This window comes from Lampetra fluviatilis, chromosome 64 (genome assembly GCF_964198595.1).
Source record: "Lampetra fluviatilis chromosome 64, kcLamFluv1.1, whole genome shotgun sequence".
NCBI classification, from domain to species: Eukaryota; Metazoa; Chordata; class Hyperoartia; order Petromyzontiformes; family Petromyzontidae; genus Lampetra; species Lampetra fluviatilis.
In genome coordinates, this window is record NC_136338.1 from 2,580,589 (window position 1) to 2,598,658 (window position 18,070).

At 52.7% G+C, this 18,070-nt stretch overlaps 2 protein-coding genes and 1 non-coding gene across 3 annotated transcripts; 2 read left to right on the forward strand and 1 right to left on the reverse strand.

The window, feature by feature from the left end:
* Nucleotides 1–1,172: 1,172 nt before the first annotated feature.
* LOC144951982 (U6 spliceosomal RNA) lies at nt 1,173–1,277 on the forward strand. The gene has a single exon (XR_013640560.1). It is a non-coding gene; the product is annotated as a U6 spliceosomal RNA (small nuclear RNA).
* Nucleotides 1,278–7,224: 5,947 nt separating this feature from the next.
* Nucleotides 7,225–8,206, forward strand: LOC144951900 (homeobox protein DBX1-A-like; the record flags this gene model as incomplete). Its single annotated transcript, XM_078882245.1, has 2 exons — nt 7,225–7,368; nt 7,957–8,206. Coding segments are annotated over 2 exons (381 nt in total), but the record flags the coding sequence as incomplete, so codon positions are not given.
* A 4,225-nt stretch (nt 8,207–12,431) lies between these two features.
* SVIP (small VCP interacting protein) lies at nt 12,432–17,881 on the reverse strand. The gene is made up of 5 exons (XM_078882327.1): nt 17,705–17,881; nt 16,025–16,120; nt 14,864–14,914; nt 13,563–13,682; nt 12,432–12,908 (listed from the first exon to the last, which is right to left on the reverse strand). Exons 2-5 carry the CDS (start codon nt 16,088–16,090, stop codon nt 12,894–12,896), a joined length of 252 nt encoding a protein of 83 aa, XP_078738453.1. The 5' UTR covers nt 16,091–16,120; nt 17,705–17,881; the 3' UTR covers nt 12,432–12,893.
* Between the last annotated feature and the right edge of the window lie 189 nt (nt 17,882–18,070).

The window sequence follows — 18,070 nt, forward strand, 5'->3', positions numbered from 1 at the left end:
AGCCGAGCGAGCCGAGCGAGGAGGAGGAGGAGGATGAGGAGGAGGAGAAGGCGCCGTTTGTTGCCGCGTGAAAGCGGCAGGTGTTGTTGTGTTGGGCTGGAGGGCGAGGTGACGGAGATTGCCGTAGCCCAGTTAAAGCGGGGGGGGGGCACTACCCCCCCCCCCCGACCCAGACGGACCGCCTTAGCCCGCCTTTTGTGAGCGCGATTGGTCACGGGGGAGGAGAGGGGGGGGAGGAGAGGGGGAGGAGGAGAGGGGGAGGAGGGGGGGGAGGAGAGGGGGGGGTGGCCCCTCCCCCTCACCTCCTCCTCCCCCCGCGCGCGCGTCCCCACACGGCGAGCCGCGGAACGCGCACGGAGAGAGCGGAGAGAGGTGAGAGGGAGGGAGGAGAGGTGAGAGGGAGGGGAGAGAGGTGAGAGAGGAGAGGTGAGAGAGGTGAGAGGGATGAGAGAGGGAGGAAAGGGAGGAGAGGTGAGAGAAAAGAGGTGAGGAGAGAGGTGAGGAGAGGGAGGAGAAGTGAGAGGGAGGAGAGAGGTGAGGAGAGAGAGGTGAGAGAGGGAGGAGAGGTGAGAGAAGAGAGGTGAGGAGATGGAGGAGAGGTGAGAGGGAGGAGAAGTGAGAGGGAGGAGAGGTGAGAGGGAGGAGAGAGAGAGAGAGGGAGGGGAGAGGTGAGGAGAGGGAGGATAGGGTGAGAGGGAGGAGAGAGAGGTGAGAGGGAGGAGAGGTGAGAGGGAGGAGAGAGAGGTGTGAGGAGAGGGAGGAGAGGTGAGAGGGGAGGAGAGGTGTTAAATCTTTCATTTAACAAAGGGGGGGGACGTAAATCAAAGCATTTAAAAAAACAACTAAATTATGAACGAAGCAAAGTGCCGAATACACCGAGCATATTCTTGTTTCCTCTGATCGTAAGAAATAAAATAAATAAAAGAGAGGTGAGGGGAGTGGTGAGGAGAGGTGAGAGAGTAGAGAAGGAACGACGTTTGTGTGTGTGGGGGGAGAGTCTTTAAAGCCCCCCACATGACCTGTTCTTGGAGTCGTCACGGAAGAGAAACGGGATGAGTTGTGGAAAGCAACCGTCACCATTCTCCAGCCATGTTGGATTTGTTTAATGTCCTGTTGGGATTTTTGAAAATAAAAAAAACAAGGAGAGAGGTGAGGAGAGGGAGGAGTGATGGGTTGCTCCGGCAGTACAGATACTTAAATTGGAACGATACAGAGAAGATTAGCATGGTCCCAAGCGCAAGGATGACACGCACATTCGTGAAAAGAAAAAAGAGAGGGGTGAGGAGAGAGAAAGAAGATAAATATTTCATTTAAAAAGGAGGTGGGGGCGGTTTACATAAAGCAAAGCATAAAAAACTAATTGATGAACGTAGCAAAGTGACGACTACATCGATCGTTAAAAAAAGAGAGAGGCGAGGGAGGAGAGTTGAGAGAGGTGAGTGAGCGAGAGAGTGAGCGAGAGGTGGGGGGTTTACATAAAGCAAAGTTATTATTTTTAAAAAAAATACGAAATGATGAACGAAGCAAAGTGCCGACTACACCGAGCATCTTCTGGTTTCCACTGATCGTAAATAAAAAAAAGAGAGAGGTGAGAGAGAGGCACGCAGATGTCACACCGCGTGAGTCGTAGGTGGTGGTGGTGGAGTTGGGGGCATCAGCGGTGCGATTCTCAATGCGAACGGCGGGCATACACTTACAAAGACAAATGTTCCCCCCGCCTCCGTATAGCCTTGAACAGACTTTTGGGGCAAGTGCTATTGGCGAGTAGTAGCATCTGTGAAGAAGGCCGGCACGGCACACGAGGGGTGGGTGGCTAGCACCACGCCCGGCCGCCTTTGTCTCCCCAGTGGCGATGTTTACTACACACCGCACCGGGTACTCGCTCATTTGAGGCTGAGTGGACACACACACTACCTCACCCACTCACTCACCTACCCACTTACCCACTCACTCATCCATCCACTCACTCACTCACCCACTCACTCACCCACCCACTCACCCACTCACTCACCCACTCACTCACCCACCCACCCATCCACTCACTCACCCACCCACACTGCAGATGTAGATGCTACTGGTTCTTCACGTTCTGCAGATGTAGATGCCACTAATTCTTCATGTTCTGCAGATATCGATGCCACTGGTTCTTCGTGTTCTGCAAATGTAGATGCCACTGGTTCTTCACGTTCTGCAGATGTAGATGCCACTGGTTCTTCACGTTCTGCAGATGTAGATGCCACTGGTTCTTCATATTCTGCAGATATCGATGCTAATTCCCTTTGGCGCTCGTGTTTCCTCTCTACTCTCTTGAAATACCTCCCGAGAGGTGTCAGCACAAACAAAACCTGTTTGTCTTGGTGTGTGTCTCGATCTGTGTGTCTTTGTGTGTGTCTCTCTTTTTGCATGTGTGTCTGCCCATGCTGTTCCCGTGTCTGTGTGTTATCATTCGTTCTTACCTGACGATGGTTGCTTGTGTTGCAACCGAAACGTCGTATTCTATTAAGATTAGATTTTATTTTCTACGCGACTTTACCGAAAGAACAAAAGAGTAGTTCCTGCAGTCACGCAAGCTTCGAATCCAGTCGTTTGATTTGTATCACGTTTAACACGTGGTAGTCGTGGTCGGCTTTCACCACCAATATTATCCATCAGAGGTTTGTTTTTTTCGTGGAAGAAAAAAAAAACTCCGAATCAAGCGGACGAAGCCGATGTCTTCGCCAGCCTTCATGAAACGATGCAAGTGATTTAAAAAAAACAAAAAATCGCGACCTTTTGTGGATTTGTAAAAAAAAAAGATCGTAGTCGTGGCGTGCTCGTTCGCTGGGTGTACGTGGGAGCGGTGGGGCTTTGGAACGGTGCGTTTATGTAAAGAAGACGGGTTTCACGTATCAGGGGCCCTCGTTATAATGGAATTATAGCCCTGATAATAGCCCCTATTAGGGCAATGAAAGGGCGTGTTTATTCCCCATCGAAAGGCTGCATCACGCCCGATTAGCGATGCACTGCGTCGGCCAGGGGTGTGGGGAGGAGAGGATTAATATTTCGAGTCGGTTGGGATTTACTCGTGGATGTGATGGGGAGAAGGAAGGAGGGGAGGGGTGGAGGAGTGTGATGGTGGTGATGGCGGGTGTGTGGTTAAGTCCACGGTTGACACAAAACACTCTTTGTGGATGCACGCACGCACGTGGACATACACACACGTGGACACACACACACACGTGGACATACACACACACACGCGCGTGCAAACATAACCTCACCATCCACCCCCCCCGCCCCATACACATGCAGGTCTATATATAAGTGGAGCGAACCTTTATTTCGACTTGTGGAAGTAAATCGGGGAGTCTTGGGCTGCAATACGCATTGGCATAACGATATCACCTCGCACGCGTGCCGCGATAAAAGCCACGGGCATTGCCACCGGCCGTACGAAGTAAAACATTTTTTGAAAAAACAACATCGCGCAAAATTTCGCGTTATTTCCCGTGGCCACTGCGTCCGCCTCGAACGATGTTCCCCGTGGCCCTGGCCTCCGGCCAATGTCGCCGCCACTGCCAAGCCCACGAGCGGCCAGTGTCCTCGCGGGCCAAGACGGTGGAGACGTCCCGTCCTTACAGCTTCCTCATCGCCGACCTGCTCGGCCATGGGGTGGCCACGGTGACCGAAGCGACGCGGCAGGGACCGGCGTCGGGACAAGGGGCAGAGATGGGATCGTTGTCCGGTGAGGCTCGCCCCGTGGCGGCGGCGGGGGCGGTGCTGGAGGTGGACAATCCGGTGGTCATGGGCCGTGGGGTGACCACAGTTGGGCAACCAGCCTCGTCGCGGCTGGCGTTTGGGGTCGATGCCATTCTGTCCCGCGTGGAGCAGCCTTCAGGTGATCATCTCACCTGTACACCATGTGACTCGCCATCCATCATCGCACCTGTACTCCATCTCACCTGTGACCCATCGACTCACCTGTACTCCATCTCACCTGGGACCCACCGACTCACCTCTACTCCATCTCACCTGCCTCCCACCAACTCACCTCTACTCCATCTCACCTGGGACCCACCAACTCACCTGTACTCCATCTCACCTGGGACCCACCAACTCATCTTTACTCCATCTCACCTGCCTCCCATCAACTCACCTGAACTCCATCTCACCTGGGACCCACCAACTCACCTAAACTCCATCTCACCTGCCTCCCATCAACTCACCTGAACTCCATCTCACCTGGGACCCATCAACTCACCTGAACTCCATCTCACCTGCCTCCCACCAACTCACCTCTACTCCATCTCACCTGCCTCCCACCAACTCACCTGAACTCCATCTCACCTGGGACCCACCAACTCACCTGAACTCCATCTCACCTGCCTATCAACTCACCTCTACTTCATCTCACCTGGGACCCACCAACTCACCTCTACTCCATCTCACCTGCCTCCCATCAACTCACCTGAACTCCATCTCACCTGGGACCCATCAACTCACCTGTACTCCATCTCACCTGCCTCCCACCAACTCACCTGAACTCCATCTCACCTGGGACCCACCAACTCACCTGAACTCCATCTCACCTGCCTCCCACCAACTCACCTGAACTCCATCTCACCTGCCTCCCACCGACTCACCTCTGCTCCATCTCACCTGGGACCCACCAACTCACCTCTACTCCATCTCACCTGGGACCCACCAACTCACCTCTACTCCATCTCACCTGGGACCCACCAACTCACCTGAACTCCATCTCACCTGCCTCCCATCAACTCACCTCTACTCCATCTCACCTGGGACCCACCAACTCACCTCTACTTCATCTCACCTGGGACCCACCAACTCACCTGAACTCCATCTCACCTGCCTCCCATCAACTCACCTCTGCTCCATCTCACCTGCCTCCCACCGACTCACCTCTACTCCATCTCACCTGCCTCCCATCAACTCACCTCTACTCCATCTCCCCTGGGACCCAACTCACCTCTACTTTATCTCACCTGGGACTCATCAACTCACCTGAACTCCATCTCACCTGGGACCCATCAACTCACCTGAACTCCATCTCACCTGCCTTCCACCAACTCACCTCTACTCTTTCTCATCTGCCTCCCATCGGCTCACCTGAATTCCATCTCACCTGCCCAAATTAATGAATGTACATTTATATGGAATTCATGATTGAGTAAAGTAGATTTGGTGCTTGAACGAGTGGCTTAATTAATGGGCGGGGGAGTGAGTTCATTAATAATTGAGTTGGTGTATGAATTATCCATTGAATGCATCTATTGTGTGATTGGCTGAATGCATGATGGGATTATCTAACGAACGATTGAGCAACTGAATGAACTGAGCGACTAAATTAATTACTGACCAGCCGAGTGAGCGATTAAGTAAAGAGAGGCAATGTGAGGAGGAGCGAGTCACTCAGCCGATGGGTTAATGAGTCGGCGAATATGTGAATGAGTAAATAGACGATTGAATGAGTGAATTAACCGGTGAGTCAATACATTATTGAATAAACGACCGTGAATGGATGAACGAACACGCAAACTGAATAGTCGAGTGGTGCGAATGGGAACGGGTGGAAATATTGAATCAACGAGTGAACTCAGTGAATGCACGGATGAGTGACCGAGTGAATGAATGGGTGGATAGGTGGCTCATTCGAGACGTATCCACCCACGCTGCCTGGCCCCACAGATTCACACTCGCCCTGGAGAGAGCCCTTTGACCCCTTGACCCGGCGTCACTCCAACCCCACCGTGCTCCCTCTGTACCTGGAGGGAGCCTTCTACCCCATCCTGGGCTGCCCCCTTCCACCAGGTGAGCACCCTGACTTGCCCTCACTCACCAGGTGAGAACCTTGTACACTCAATCTCACACACCACACACCATCTCACCTGTACACTCAATCTCACACCACCACCCATCACCTCCCCTGTACACTCAATCTCACCCAATAACAACCATCTCACCTGCACACACAATCTCACACACCACACATCATCTCACACACCACCCATCACCTCACCTGTACACTCAATCTCACAACACCACCCATCTCACCTGGACACTCAATCTCACCCAATAACAACCATCTCACCTGTACACTCAATCTCACACACCACCCCTCATCTCACCTGTACACTCAATCTCACACACCACCCATCATCTCACCTGTACACTCAATCTCACACAGCACCCATCATCTCACCTGGACACTCAATCTCACCCAATAACAACCATCTCACCTGTACACTCAATCTCACACACCACCCCTCATCTCACCTGTACACTCAATCTCACACACCACCCATCATCTCACCTGTACACTCAATCTCACACACCACCCATCATCTCACCTGTACACTCAATCTCACACACCACCCATCATCTCACCTGGACACTCAATCTCACCCAATAACAACCATCTCGCCTGTACACTAAATGTCACACACCACCCCTCATCTCACCTGTACACTCAATCTCACACACCACCCATCATCTCACCTGTACACTCAATCTCACACACCACCCACCATCTCACCTGTACATTCAATCTCACAACACCGCCCACCATCTCACCTGCACACTCAATCTCACACACCACCCATCATCTCACCTGTACACTCAATCTCACACACCACCCACCATCTCACCTGTACATTCAATCTCACACACCACCCATCATCTCACCTGTACACTCAATCTCACACCACCCATCATCTCACCTGGACACTCAATCTCACCCAATAACAACCATCTCACCTGTACACTCAATCTCACACACCACCCATCATCTCACCTGCACACTCAATCTCACACACCACCCATCATCTCACCTGTACACTCAATCTCACACACCACCCACCATCTCACCTGTACATTCAATCTCACAACACCGCCCACCATCTCACCTGCACACTCAATCTCACACACCACCCATCATCTCACCTGTACACTCAATCTCACACACCACCCACCATCTCACCTGTACATTCAATCTCACACACCACCCACCATCTCACCTGTACACTCAATCTCACACACCACCCATCATCTCACCTGCACACTCAATCTCACAACACCACCCATCAGGCCCCCTTGGGGGGACCTCCGCTTAAACGTAACCCACCCCCGATGGTGACCCCTCCTCCTTCCCCGCCCTCCCTCTCTCCCTTCTCTCGTTGACTCTGCGCGGCAGTGCCTTGCCCCTGGGCCGTGCTGGCACGAGCAAGGCCCCGGCGCTCCACGCCCAAGCGCGCCGTCTTCTCGGAGGAGCAGAGGCGGGGCCTGGAAAGGGCCTTCCGCCGGCAGCGCTACATCGCTCGGCCCGAGAGGCGCCGCCTCGCGGCCCGCCTGGGCCTCCGTGACGCTCAGGTGGGGCCTCTTTCCTGGGCGGGGGGGGGGTGTGGAAGTCTGACCCTACAAAGTGAGATCATTGTTTTTTTACCCTTTTATCTGGCAACAAAACTGACACCTTTTTTTACAAGGAGTCCTGTTTGCATAGACCACAATACCTGCAGCCATAATGCAAACAAAAAACACAACTCTGATAATGTATGCACTGTCCTTGAAGTTGATTGGTCCACACCCGAGACAGCTTTCCTTAGAGCCCAGTCTCACCTGGGTTGGACCAGATGACGCCAAAAGGCATCAACCCAGGTGAGACTAGGCTCTAAGGTGTGGTGTTGTCGGGGTTGTCCCGACGTTTTGCCTCCGCGTCGCCTGGGGGAGCTTCGTCAGGGGAGGGAAAATTCAGCCGAGGTGGAAATTTTTTGTTTAAAAAAAATATAATATTGGCCCGGGCGTTTTTGTGCTCTCGGCACGTGGGAGCGGGGAAACGCGCCGGGGGGCGTCGCCGTGCCAAGGTACACACGGCGCAGCACGACTCAACCACGCGGCCTTACGTAATCTCCCTCCCTCCCTCTCTCTCTCCCTCCTTGCCCCTCTCTCTCCTTGCCACAGGTGAAGATCTGGTTTCAAAACCGCCGCATGAAATGGCGCAACTCGAGGGAGCGCGAGCTGCTCAGCACCGCCGGGGGCGGCTTGGACGATGGCGATTTCCGCACGGGCGTCGTGGAAATATCAGGAGGTGGCGGTGGCGGCGGTGGTGGTGGCGGAGAGGAGGAAGGAGAGGAGGAGGCAGCGAGCGGCTTCACCGACACGGAGAGGGCTCGCAATCGCTCCCCGCTCGCTCCGTGACGGAAGCACGGAGTACGGCAGGCGACGGGGGGGGGGGGGGGAAAGACGCGTTCGGGAAAACCGGAAAGTCGGAGGGCGGAGGGAGGCGGCCAAGGATCTCCCCCTCGCGTGCGACCTACAAAGGCAGTCGCCCGCCGTCGCGAGGAGCTTTCAGACGCCGCTGCTTCCGTGGCCTTCTGGAACGCTCTTCCCTTCCGATGTTGAGAAGACGCTGTGAACTGTTGACTTTTCTATCATCGCCTCAATTGAAAACTCATTTCTTTAGAACTGAATTTTTTCGTTGTTTGTTGTCCACCCCATGCCCCCCACCGCACCTCCGATTAGTACTGTTGGCTACGTACGGTGCGGAAGAAGTTCAACATACGTACGTACCTGCGTACGTTAGCGAGCGCCTATGGAAGGCCGGAGTGGTGGGGGGGTGGCCAACACCGCGCCCCGGGGGGGGACCGCCTTTCGTATATCTCCCAAGTGCCCTTTACACATCGCACCACGTAACCAATTTAAGGCCGAGTCAACCTAGCCGACGGCCAGGACAGGTTCATAAATCACCCGCCGCTGACGCCAGCCGTGGCTGGGTACCGAACCTGGGTCGGGGGGGGTTCGTAGCGCAGCGCTCCGAACACGATGTCACTACTGCCCAGCGAGATAAACACGCGCGCACGTCATAAAAAAACATATTTTTGCGTCCACGTCACAAAGGAGACGCTGATGATTTAGTCTGTTGTCCTTCCCCCCGCACCTCCGATTAGCCACGGTTGGCTACGTACGGTGCAAAAGAAGTTCAATATACATATATATATATAGACTCGCACAGAGATCCATCGACTCACACAGAGACCCACAGACTCACACAGAGACCCACAGACTCACACGGAGACCCACAGACTCACACAGAGACCCACAGACTCACACAGAGACCCATAGACTCACACGGAGACCCACAGACTCACACAGAGACCCACAGACTCACACAGTGACCCACAGACTCACACAGAGACCCACAAACTCACACGGAGACCCATAGACTCACACGGAGATCCATCGACTCACACAGAGACCCACAGACTCACACAGAGACCCACAGACTCACACAGAGACCCACAGACTCACACAGAGACCCACAGACTCACACAGAGACCCACAGACTCACACAGAGATCCACAGACTCACACAGACCCCTCGCGTCCGTGGGGGCCGGTTCACGATCTCGGGGGGCCGGCGGTCGGAATGGAACCACGAAGCTTTTACCTTCGATTTTGTTTTATCATTTTGCACGTCACAAACAACGTCGATGGCACATCGCGTAAACAACAGCGCGTTGCCGGGGCGGTGCGCGGTAGAGGCCGTCCGTCAAACACTCCGAACGGCACGGGGGGGTGGGGGGGGAATCGCCGACGGGACAAACGCTTTCGGCGACTCGCGAACAGACGGCCGTGCTCGCGTACGTGCACCCCGGTGGGGGGGGGACGGGGGGAGGCGACTGTGGGCGTTAGGCAGAGAGGAGCAATAAATTAGAGCGAGATTGCACACGCGCATGAGTGAGTGTGTGTGTGGCGTGTGTGACACACACACACACACGCGCGTGAGTGTGACACACACACACGCGCGTGAGTGAGTGTGTACGTGGCATGTGTGACACACACACACGCGTGAGAGTGTGTGGGTATTCTTAGGTTTTTTCTGTATGAATCCTTGCAGTCACGAAAGCTTCAAATCTAGAATGAGTGTGTGTGTGTGTACGTGGCGTGTGTACGTGGCGTGTGTATGTGTGTGCGACACACACACACGCGCGTGTGTGTGTGCGTGGCGTGTGTATGTGTGTGCGACACACATACACACGCGTGAGTGAGTGTGTGTACTCTTAGGGTTTTTCTGTATGAATCCTTGCAGTCACGAAAGCTTCAAATCTAGAATGAGTGTGTGTGTGTGTACGTGGCGTGTATGTGTGTGCGACACACACACACGCGCGTGTGTGTGTGCGTGGCGTGTGTATGTGTGTGCGACACACATACACACGCGTGAGTGAGTGTGTGTGTGTACTCTTAGGTTTTTTCCGTATGAATCCTTGCAGTCACGAAAGCTTCAAATCTAGAATGAGTGTGTGTGTGTGTGCGTGGCGTGTGTATGTGTGTGCGACACACACACACACACGCGAGTGAGTGAGTGTGTGTGTGTCGCACACCGTTTGCCGAGGGACGTACACTCGGAACGCGTGTTTCTTCGTCTTTGTGTGTCAATGTGTTGAGGCCTCAAGGTGCACATGGCCTGGCACAAGCGCCGTGGTGACGTCACCGCCACTTAGTGGCGAATGGCGGTTGTTGTTGTGTGTGTTGAGCGGCAGTGTAGCGGTTGGCGCGCAGGGCTACCGGTCGTGGGCATCCCCTAGGTCGACTCGGCCTCAAATGAGTACCTGGTGCGGTGCGTCAACTTCGCCACAGGGGAGACAAAGGCGGCCGGGCGCGGTGTTGGCCACCCACCCCCTCGTGTGCCGTGCCGGCTGTCATAGGTGCTGCTCGCAAAAAGCACTTGCACCCACAGTCTGTTAAGGCTACACTGTGTGATCTTTGTGTGTGAAATGTCCACGTACGGTCATCTTACATATTTTCCCTCGAGCAATCGTTCGACGTGTGCAACAAATCTTGAACACTCATTTCTTCAGGGCTGCTCTTTGTTGTGGTTCGTGTGGTGTCCTTCTCTCCCGCACCTCCGATTAGCACGGTTGGCTACGTACGGTGCGAAAGAAGTTCAAGGTACAGACAGAGACCCATAGACTCACACAGAGACCCACAAGCTCATACAGAGACCCATAGACTCACACAGAGACCCACAGACTCACACAGAGACCCATAGAGTCACACAGAGACCCACAAGCTCACACAGAGACCCATAGACTCACACAGAAACCCACAAGCTCACACAGAGACCCATAGAGTCACACAGAGACCCACAAGCTCACACAGAGACCCATAGACTCACACAGAAACCCACAAGCTCACACAGAGACCCATAGACTCACACAGAAACCCACAAGCTCACACAGAGACCCACCGGCTCACAGAGAGACCCACAGACTCACACAAAGACCCATAGACTCACACAGAGACCCACAGACGCACACAGAGACCCACAGACTCACAGAGAGACCCACAGACTCACACAAAGACCCATAGACTCACACAGAGACCCACAGATGCACACAGAGACCCACAGACTCACACAGAGACCCACAGACTCACACAGAAACCCACCGGCTCACACAGATACCCATAGACTCACACAGAGACCCATAGACTCACACAGAGACCCACAGACTCACACAAAGACCAATAGACTCACACAGAGACCCATAGACTCACACAGAGACCCACAGACTCACACAAAGACCCATAGACTCACACAGAGACCCATAGACTCACACAGAGACCCACAGACTCACACAGAAACCCACAGACTCACACAGAGACCCATAGTTTGGTGTCCTTCTACCCCCGCACCTCCGATTAGCACGGTTGGCTACGTACGGTACAAAAGAAGTTAAACGTACGTACACGCACATACAAACGTGCACGCAGGCGGAGATGCAAATCCCGTGGGGTCACAAGACGGTGGGGCTCTAGCCAAGACAACAAAAGCGCTGGTGCGTGTCCGTGCGTGTCAGTGCGTCTTCCTGTGTCTTTGTGTATGTCTGTGTCTCTCTGTGTGTGTCAGTGTCTGTGCGTGTCAGTGTGTCTCCCTTTGTCTTTGTGTATGTCTGTGTCTCTCTGTGTGTGCGTCAGTGTGTGTCTGTGTGTGTGTCAGTGTGTCTTTCTGTGTCTTTGTGTATGTCTGTGTCTCTCTGTGTGTGTGTGTCAGTGTGTGTGTGTGTGTCTTCCTGTGTCTTTGTGTATGTCTGTGTCTCTCTGTGTGTGCGTCTGTGTGTGTGTCTGTGTGTGCGTCAGTGTGTGTGCGTGTCAGTGTGTCTTCCTGTGTCTTTGTGTATGTCTGTGTCTCTCTGTGTGTGTGTCAGTGTGTGTTTCTGTGTCTTTGTGTATGTCTGTGTCTCTCTGTGTGTGCGTCTGTGTGTGCGTCTGTGTGTGCGTCTGTGTGTGTGTGTGTCAGTGTGTCTTTCTGTGTCTTTGTGTATGTCTGTGTCTCTCTGTGTGTGTGTGTCAGTGTGTGTGTGTGTGTCTTCCTGTGTCTTTGTGTATGTCTGTGTCTCTCTGTGTGTGCGTCTGTGTGTGCGTCTGTGTGTGCGTCTGTGTGTGCGTCTGTGTGTGCGTCTGTGTGTGCGTCAGTGTGTGTGCGTGTCAGTGTGTCTTCCTGTGTCTTTGTGTATGTCTGTGTCTCTCTGTGTGTGCGTCAGTGTGTGTGTGTGTGTGTCAGTGTGTGTTTCTGTGCGAGCACCGGCCGGCGTTAATAAGTGCTCGCTAACAGCACTTGCCCCGAGTGTTAAGGCTCTACGGGGGATCTTTGTCTTTGTTTCTGTGTGTGTGTGTGTCTTTGTCAGTGTGCTAGCGTGTGCGTGTGTCGGCGTCCGTACATTCACTTGCGCTCTGTGCGAGAGAGATGTGGTGACAGAGAGAGAGAGACAAAGGTGGTCGGGCTACCTCTCTCTCCCTCTGCGAGAGGCGGTGGCTGGGCTATCACTCTGGCAAGGGAGATCTGTGCGTGGCGTTTGCCTTTCCTTCCCAGTGCCTGTGATGCTTTCCTCGCCCTTGCCATCAGCCGACCTGCCACTGTTAAGACACAGAGATAATAAAGGTTACCCCGTTGTCGACTTAACAACAGGCTGTTGGGGCAAGTGCTGTTAGCGAGCAGCACCTTTTGAGGCCGGCACAGCACAACAACACCACAGCCGGCCGCCTTTGTCTCCCCAATGCGGATATTCAAACATCGCATCGGGTGCTCAATTAAGGCCGAGTCGGCCTAGGGGAGGCCCACGACCGGTTCAGATAATCGTCACCGATGTTCGTAGCGCGGTGAGCCAGCCGCTAGGCTACCATGCTACCATGAGACACAAGCACACACACACACACGTCACGTACACACGCCACACACACACGCCACACACACGCCACGTACACATGCCACACACACACACACGCCACACACACACGCCATACACACACACCACGTACACACGCCACACAATTGTACATGTTGTGGGTTTACTCTCCAACACACCGGTGTGGGCTGAACTAGAAACGAATTGCCACGTTTTGTTTACGTGACAAAGCTATCCCAATAATTATTAATCTGTGTCGGGTGGTGGCGGGTTTAACGACACACATTTATCTTTACGCAATCCAACCCAAAAAAAACAAACCCCCCTCTATTGTGAACTAAATTCCTTTTTAGTCACCGACAAAGTGTTTTCATCGCACTCTCACCCGCAGGCCTCCTCCTTCCCCGGGCGACCGCGCCTCCTCCGCCAATTTGCGCTCCATCTCCTCCCGCTGCTTCTTCTTGCGCGCCACCCCCTCGGGGTCCTTAATGCCACGGGCAGACGACTGTAAAAAAAAACAACAACAAAAAAACGAAACAAAAAAATACAAAGATCCCCCTTATAGCCTTTACAGACCGTTGGGGCAAGTGCTGTTCGCGAGCACCTATGAATTCTAGATTTGAAGCTTTCGTGACTGCAAGGATCCATACTCTTTGGTTTTTTCGGTAAAGTCACGTGGGTGAAAAAAGGAAAAATTAAATCACGACGTTTCGGAGGCAACACAAGCCCCCGTCTTCAGGTGGAACACTCACAGCAAAATTACTGCATCAAGTGATACAGTAATTTAATTTAGTTTTCGTTTTCCTTTTTTAACCTACGTGACTTTACCGAAAAAACCAAAGAGTAAAGCAACTATGAAGGCCGGCACGGCACGCGATGGGGTGGGTGGCCAACACCACGCCCGACCGCCTTTGTCTCCCCAGTGGAGATGTTTACACACTGCACCAGGTACTCATTTGAGCCCGAGTCGACCTAGGGGAGGCCCAGAACCGGTTTAGATAATCGTCACCGTTGTTAGTGACCGTGAGCGGGAATTCGAACTCGTGCCGCTGGGTTCGTAGCGCAGCGTAGCGCTGACCGCTACACCACCGCTCCCCCACAATACGGATCCGGTTCGCATGCCGCGTGAAACATTCCCCTTTTGCACCCGATTAGTGCGGCTAAGTTCGTCCTCGGTTGATGTTATCTCCCTCGCCGGGTTTGCAGGAGGTCGGGGATTCGATCCCGACTCTGACGCCTGCCGCATATTCGGAGTTTGCGTGTTTCTCTCTCCCCGTGGATTTTTTTTTTTTCACCGGGTCCTTCCGGTTTTTCCCCTCCACATTTCAAAACTTTCGTTTCGCGCATTTGGCTGCTATAAATGCCCACGTGATAAGCCACTTGGTTGAGCGATCATTTGTGGCCAGGTCGCTTCTAGAAAAAATTCAATAAAAAATATTTAGAAAAATAAAAAGAGTTTACATGGCAAGTAAGAGCGGATTACTTGAAAGCCCCACTCGTGTTTGTCACACGTTTCACCGTTACAGGCCACGTAGTGATTTTTTGGAACCGCTAAAGTCTTGCCACCTCGGGCGGTACCGGACGCGCAAGACATCCGGTTCTGGGCTCATGCGATGTTCATCCGGAGTAGGGTCAGAGGGGGAGAGGGAGCGAGAGTCACAGCCCCGTGCGGTTGAGCGGCGTCACCTCCTGGATCCTCTTCTCTGCCGCCGCCGCCATCTGCGCTCTTCTTAGCTCCTGCGAGGAGCACGGGGAGGGGGGCGCGGTGTGTGGGGGGTTGATGGGGGGGGGGCAAGAAGGTCAGGGGTCAGCGTATTGGCAAAATTGACGTCTTTCTCGATTGAAAACGAATTTCTTTAGAAGTGCTTTTTGAGTTTGTTGACCTTCCCACGCACCTCCGATTCGCACGGTTGGCTATGTACGGTACGAAAGAAGTTCAACATACGTACATCACAAGCCCAGGCGGACAGGTAGACTGTTGCGATTCGGGGTGTTACCTACTACAACTACTATTTTTATTTTACGAGGTAAGGCCCACTGAGCTGTGTAACTCTTTTTGAGAAGTCACCTGGCTATCACAAATGACAGCTCAACGAAGTGGCTTTTCACGTGGAAATTTAGAGCCGGAAAATTACTCGAAACGTGCGATGTTGAATTTAAATCCGGAGGGGAAAAAAACCGGAGGACCCGGAGAAAATTCCACGCGACCACGGGGAGAGAAGCATGCAAACTGCAAATACACAGCAGCAGGCGTCAGGGTAGAATCCACGACCTTCTGCATACCAGGCGAGGTAGTTAACATCTCGCCACAGTGGCGCCCTGCCGACGCATCACTTGGCACGCGTCGAATGGCCCTTGCGGGAGTCTACGGAGCGGCAGGCAAGGGATGAAACTCGACGCGTCCGAGATGGAGGGGTGGATTATTTGCGATCCGGAGGTTACCGATTGATTCTCCCCGCACGGCAGTTGAATGAACGGAGCACGTTTCTTAAATCCACTTTCTGTCTCTGCAGACCCAGCGGCGCAAATGGCTCCAGCACCGCCAAGTCGATCGGCAGGTCAGGCGGTGTGGGGTAAAGTGTGGCTGTCGCCACCTCTTCCAAAACTTCTGGCCAGCACGGAAGACTAAGGGGTAGCGGAGGCCCTTCCGTCAGCACCGGCGATGAGCCAGGCAATTGCAAGGCTGGGCCTTTACCTTGATAACAAAGAAATGCTTCATCCCATCGGCCACACACCTCAGATGGATTCACTTCCTCTCCTTCACGTGAAAGGGAGCCGGGCGACAATTGCGCCGTTTGAATCGATCAATTCGTGAGGGCTGATGCGGAGGGTCCAGATGCTTCTCACCAAGTCCTGTGTGTCCTCCTGGTCCCCGTTCTGCCCACCCAGACAAGGGAAGCACAGACTCCCCATGGACGGGCAGGCAGGCACCTACGCGCGCACCTGCAGAACACCACGAACAACAACAAAACGTCAAAGTGATTTCCCTGCTTATCGCCGTGAGTCAGTGCTGCAAAGTCTCCATTCCTACGGCGCGTCCACCCACGGGACAACCACTTGCGGACTTTCTCTGCAAAGTGGCAGCTATTTTATCAACCCCACAGGGATGATGATGATGATGATGATTGGACTCAGAATTTATTTATACCGGAGGAATCCGATGAGCTATTAAGCTCTTTTTCACAGATGTCCAGTAGGGGCATGGGGTTGTAACGTTACAACAACGAACAACGCGAAAACACGAAAGGTTAACAAATAATAAAAAAAATACATACAATTTATACTTGTTTTTTTTTATCTTACCAGTTATAAAGCCCACTGAGCTATTAACTTATTTTTCAGACGTGACCTGGCCACAAATGATAGCTCAACAAAGTGGCGTATCACGAGGGAAAAAAAGAATCCACGCGACCACAGGGAGAGAGACACCGCAAACTCCAAATATACAGCAGCAGGCGTCAGGGTCGGGATCGAACCCACGACCACCTGTATACCAGGCAAGGTAGTTAACATCTCCTAGCCACCGTGATGATGATGATGATGAGACGCTAACTCCAAATATACAGCAGCAGGCGTCAGGGTCGGGATCACGTAGAAGGGAAATAATAAAATAATAAAAAATAAAACAATATAATTCTCACGACGTTTCGACTGCAACACAAGCAATCATCATCAGGTGTGAAAACCACAGCAAGAAAATTTTGAAAAAAGTGGCGTTTTTTATTTTCTTGCTGTGGTTTTCACACCTGATGACGATTGCTTGTGTTGCAATCGAAACGTCGTGAGAATTTTATTGTTTTATTTTTTATTATTTCATTATTTCTCTTCTACGTGACTTTACCGAAATAACCAAAAATAACAAACAAATAAAAGCACAATAAAATTACGCAGGGAGGCAAATTCAAGCGACATACACGTGGCCTCAATTCATTCAAAGCAGACTCGAGAGGGGGGGGGGGTAGAGAAGACACCTTTAGCCCTAAGAACTTTCACACGGAATCCGCATGACCCCGAAAAGCCTGCACTGTGGTGGTATCGGCGCTTTGAGTGCTGCGTGATAGCGTTAGCACGGTACAGGGCCCAAATGTGCCCACACTTTTGGTATTTAATAATGACTTGTTGTGGATTTAATAATGACTTGCTGGGCATCCCACGCCTCTGAGATGGATTGTAAGCAGCCCAACGTTGGGTCAACGTCGGGACGTCACCTACACACCCCCACAACGTTCGTTTAATGACTTTAGTCCATTGAATTTCGGTGGAGAGCAGGTCTGTCGAGTAGACAGAGTCAGACTCTGTCTCCCCGACAGACCTGCTCTCCACCTGAGGACGGCTGCTTGCGTTGTGGCCGAAACGTCGTGAGAATTATTTTATGTTTTATTTTTATTATTTTATTATTTCCACTCTACGTGACTTTACCGAAAGAACCAAGAAGAAGATTTAGTCAATTGGTCAAGTGGCCCACATCTGGCCCCTTGACTTGTCTCTGATGCTGCGTTGGTTAAATCCACGATTCGTTCAACTTACGAGGCTTTCGGGACGCGGCGCTCCCGCTCGAACCGTCGCCCGCGTCGATGAATAAACGAGAGAGCTCGGACGCTTAAAACAACAACAACAACAACGATGACAACAACAACAACAACGCTAACAACCAGCCGCGGATCAGCTGTTTACTTGGACGAGCCCGCCCCTAGTCGATTCTTTCGATTCCAATTGTTGGTGTTGATAGCGATCCGCGGTCGACAGAATCGCGGATCGACTTTGCCGCTCGCAAATCGTCGCAGGTAATCGATGCCGTTTGCGAGAGCGATGCGGAATCGATTCTACCCACCACCACCACCAACGTTGTGGGTATAGGCGGCGTAAAGGCCCTTCCGACACATGACGTCACAG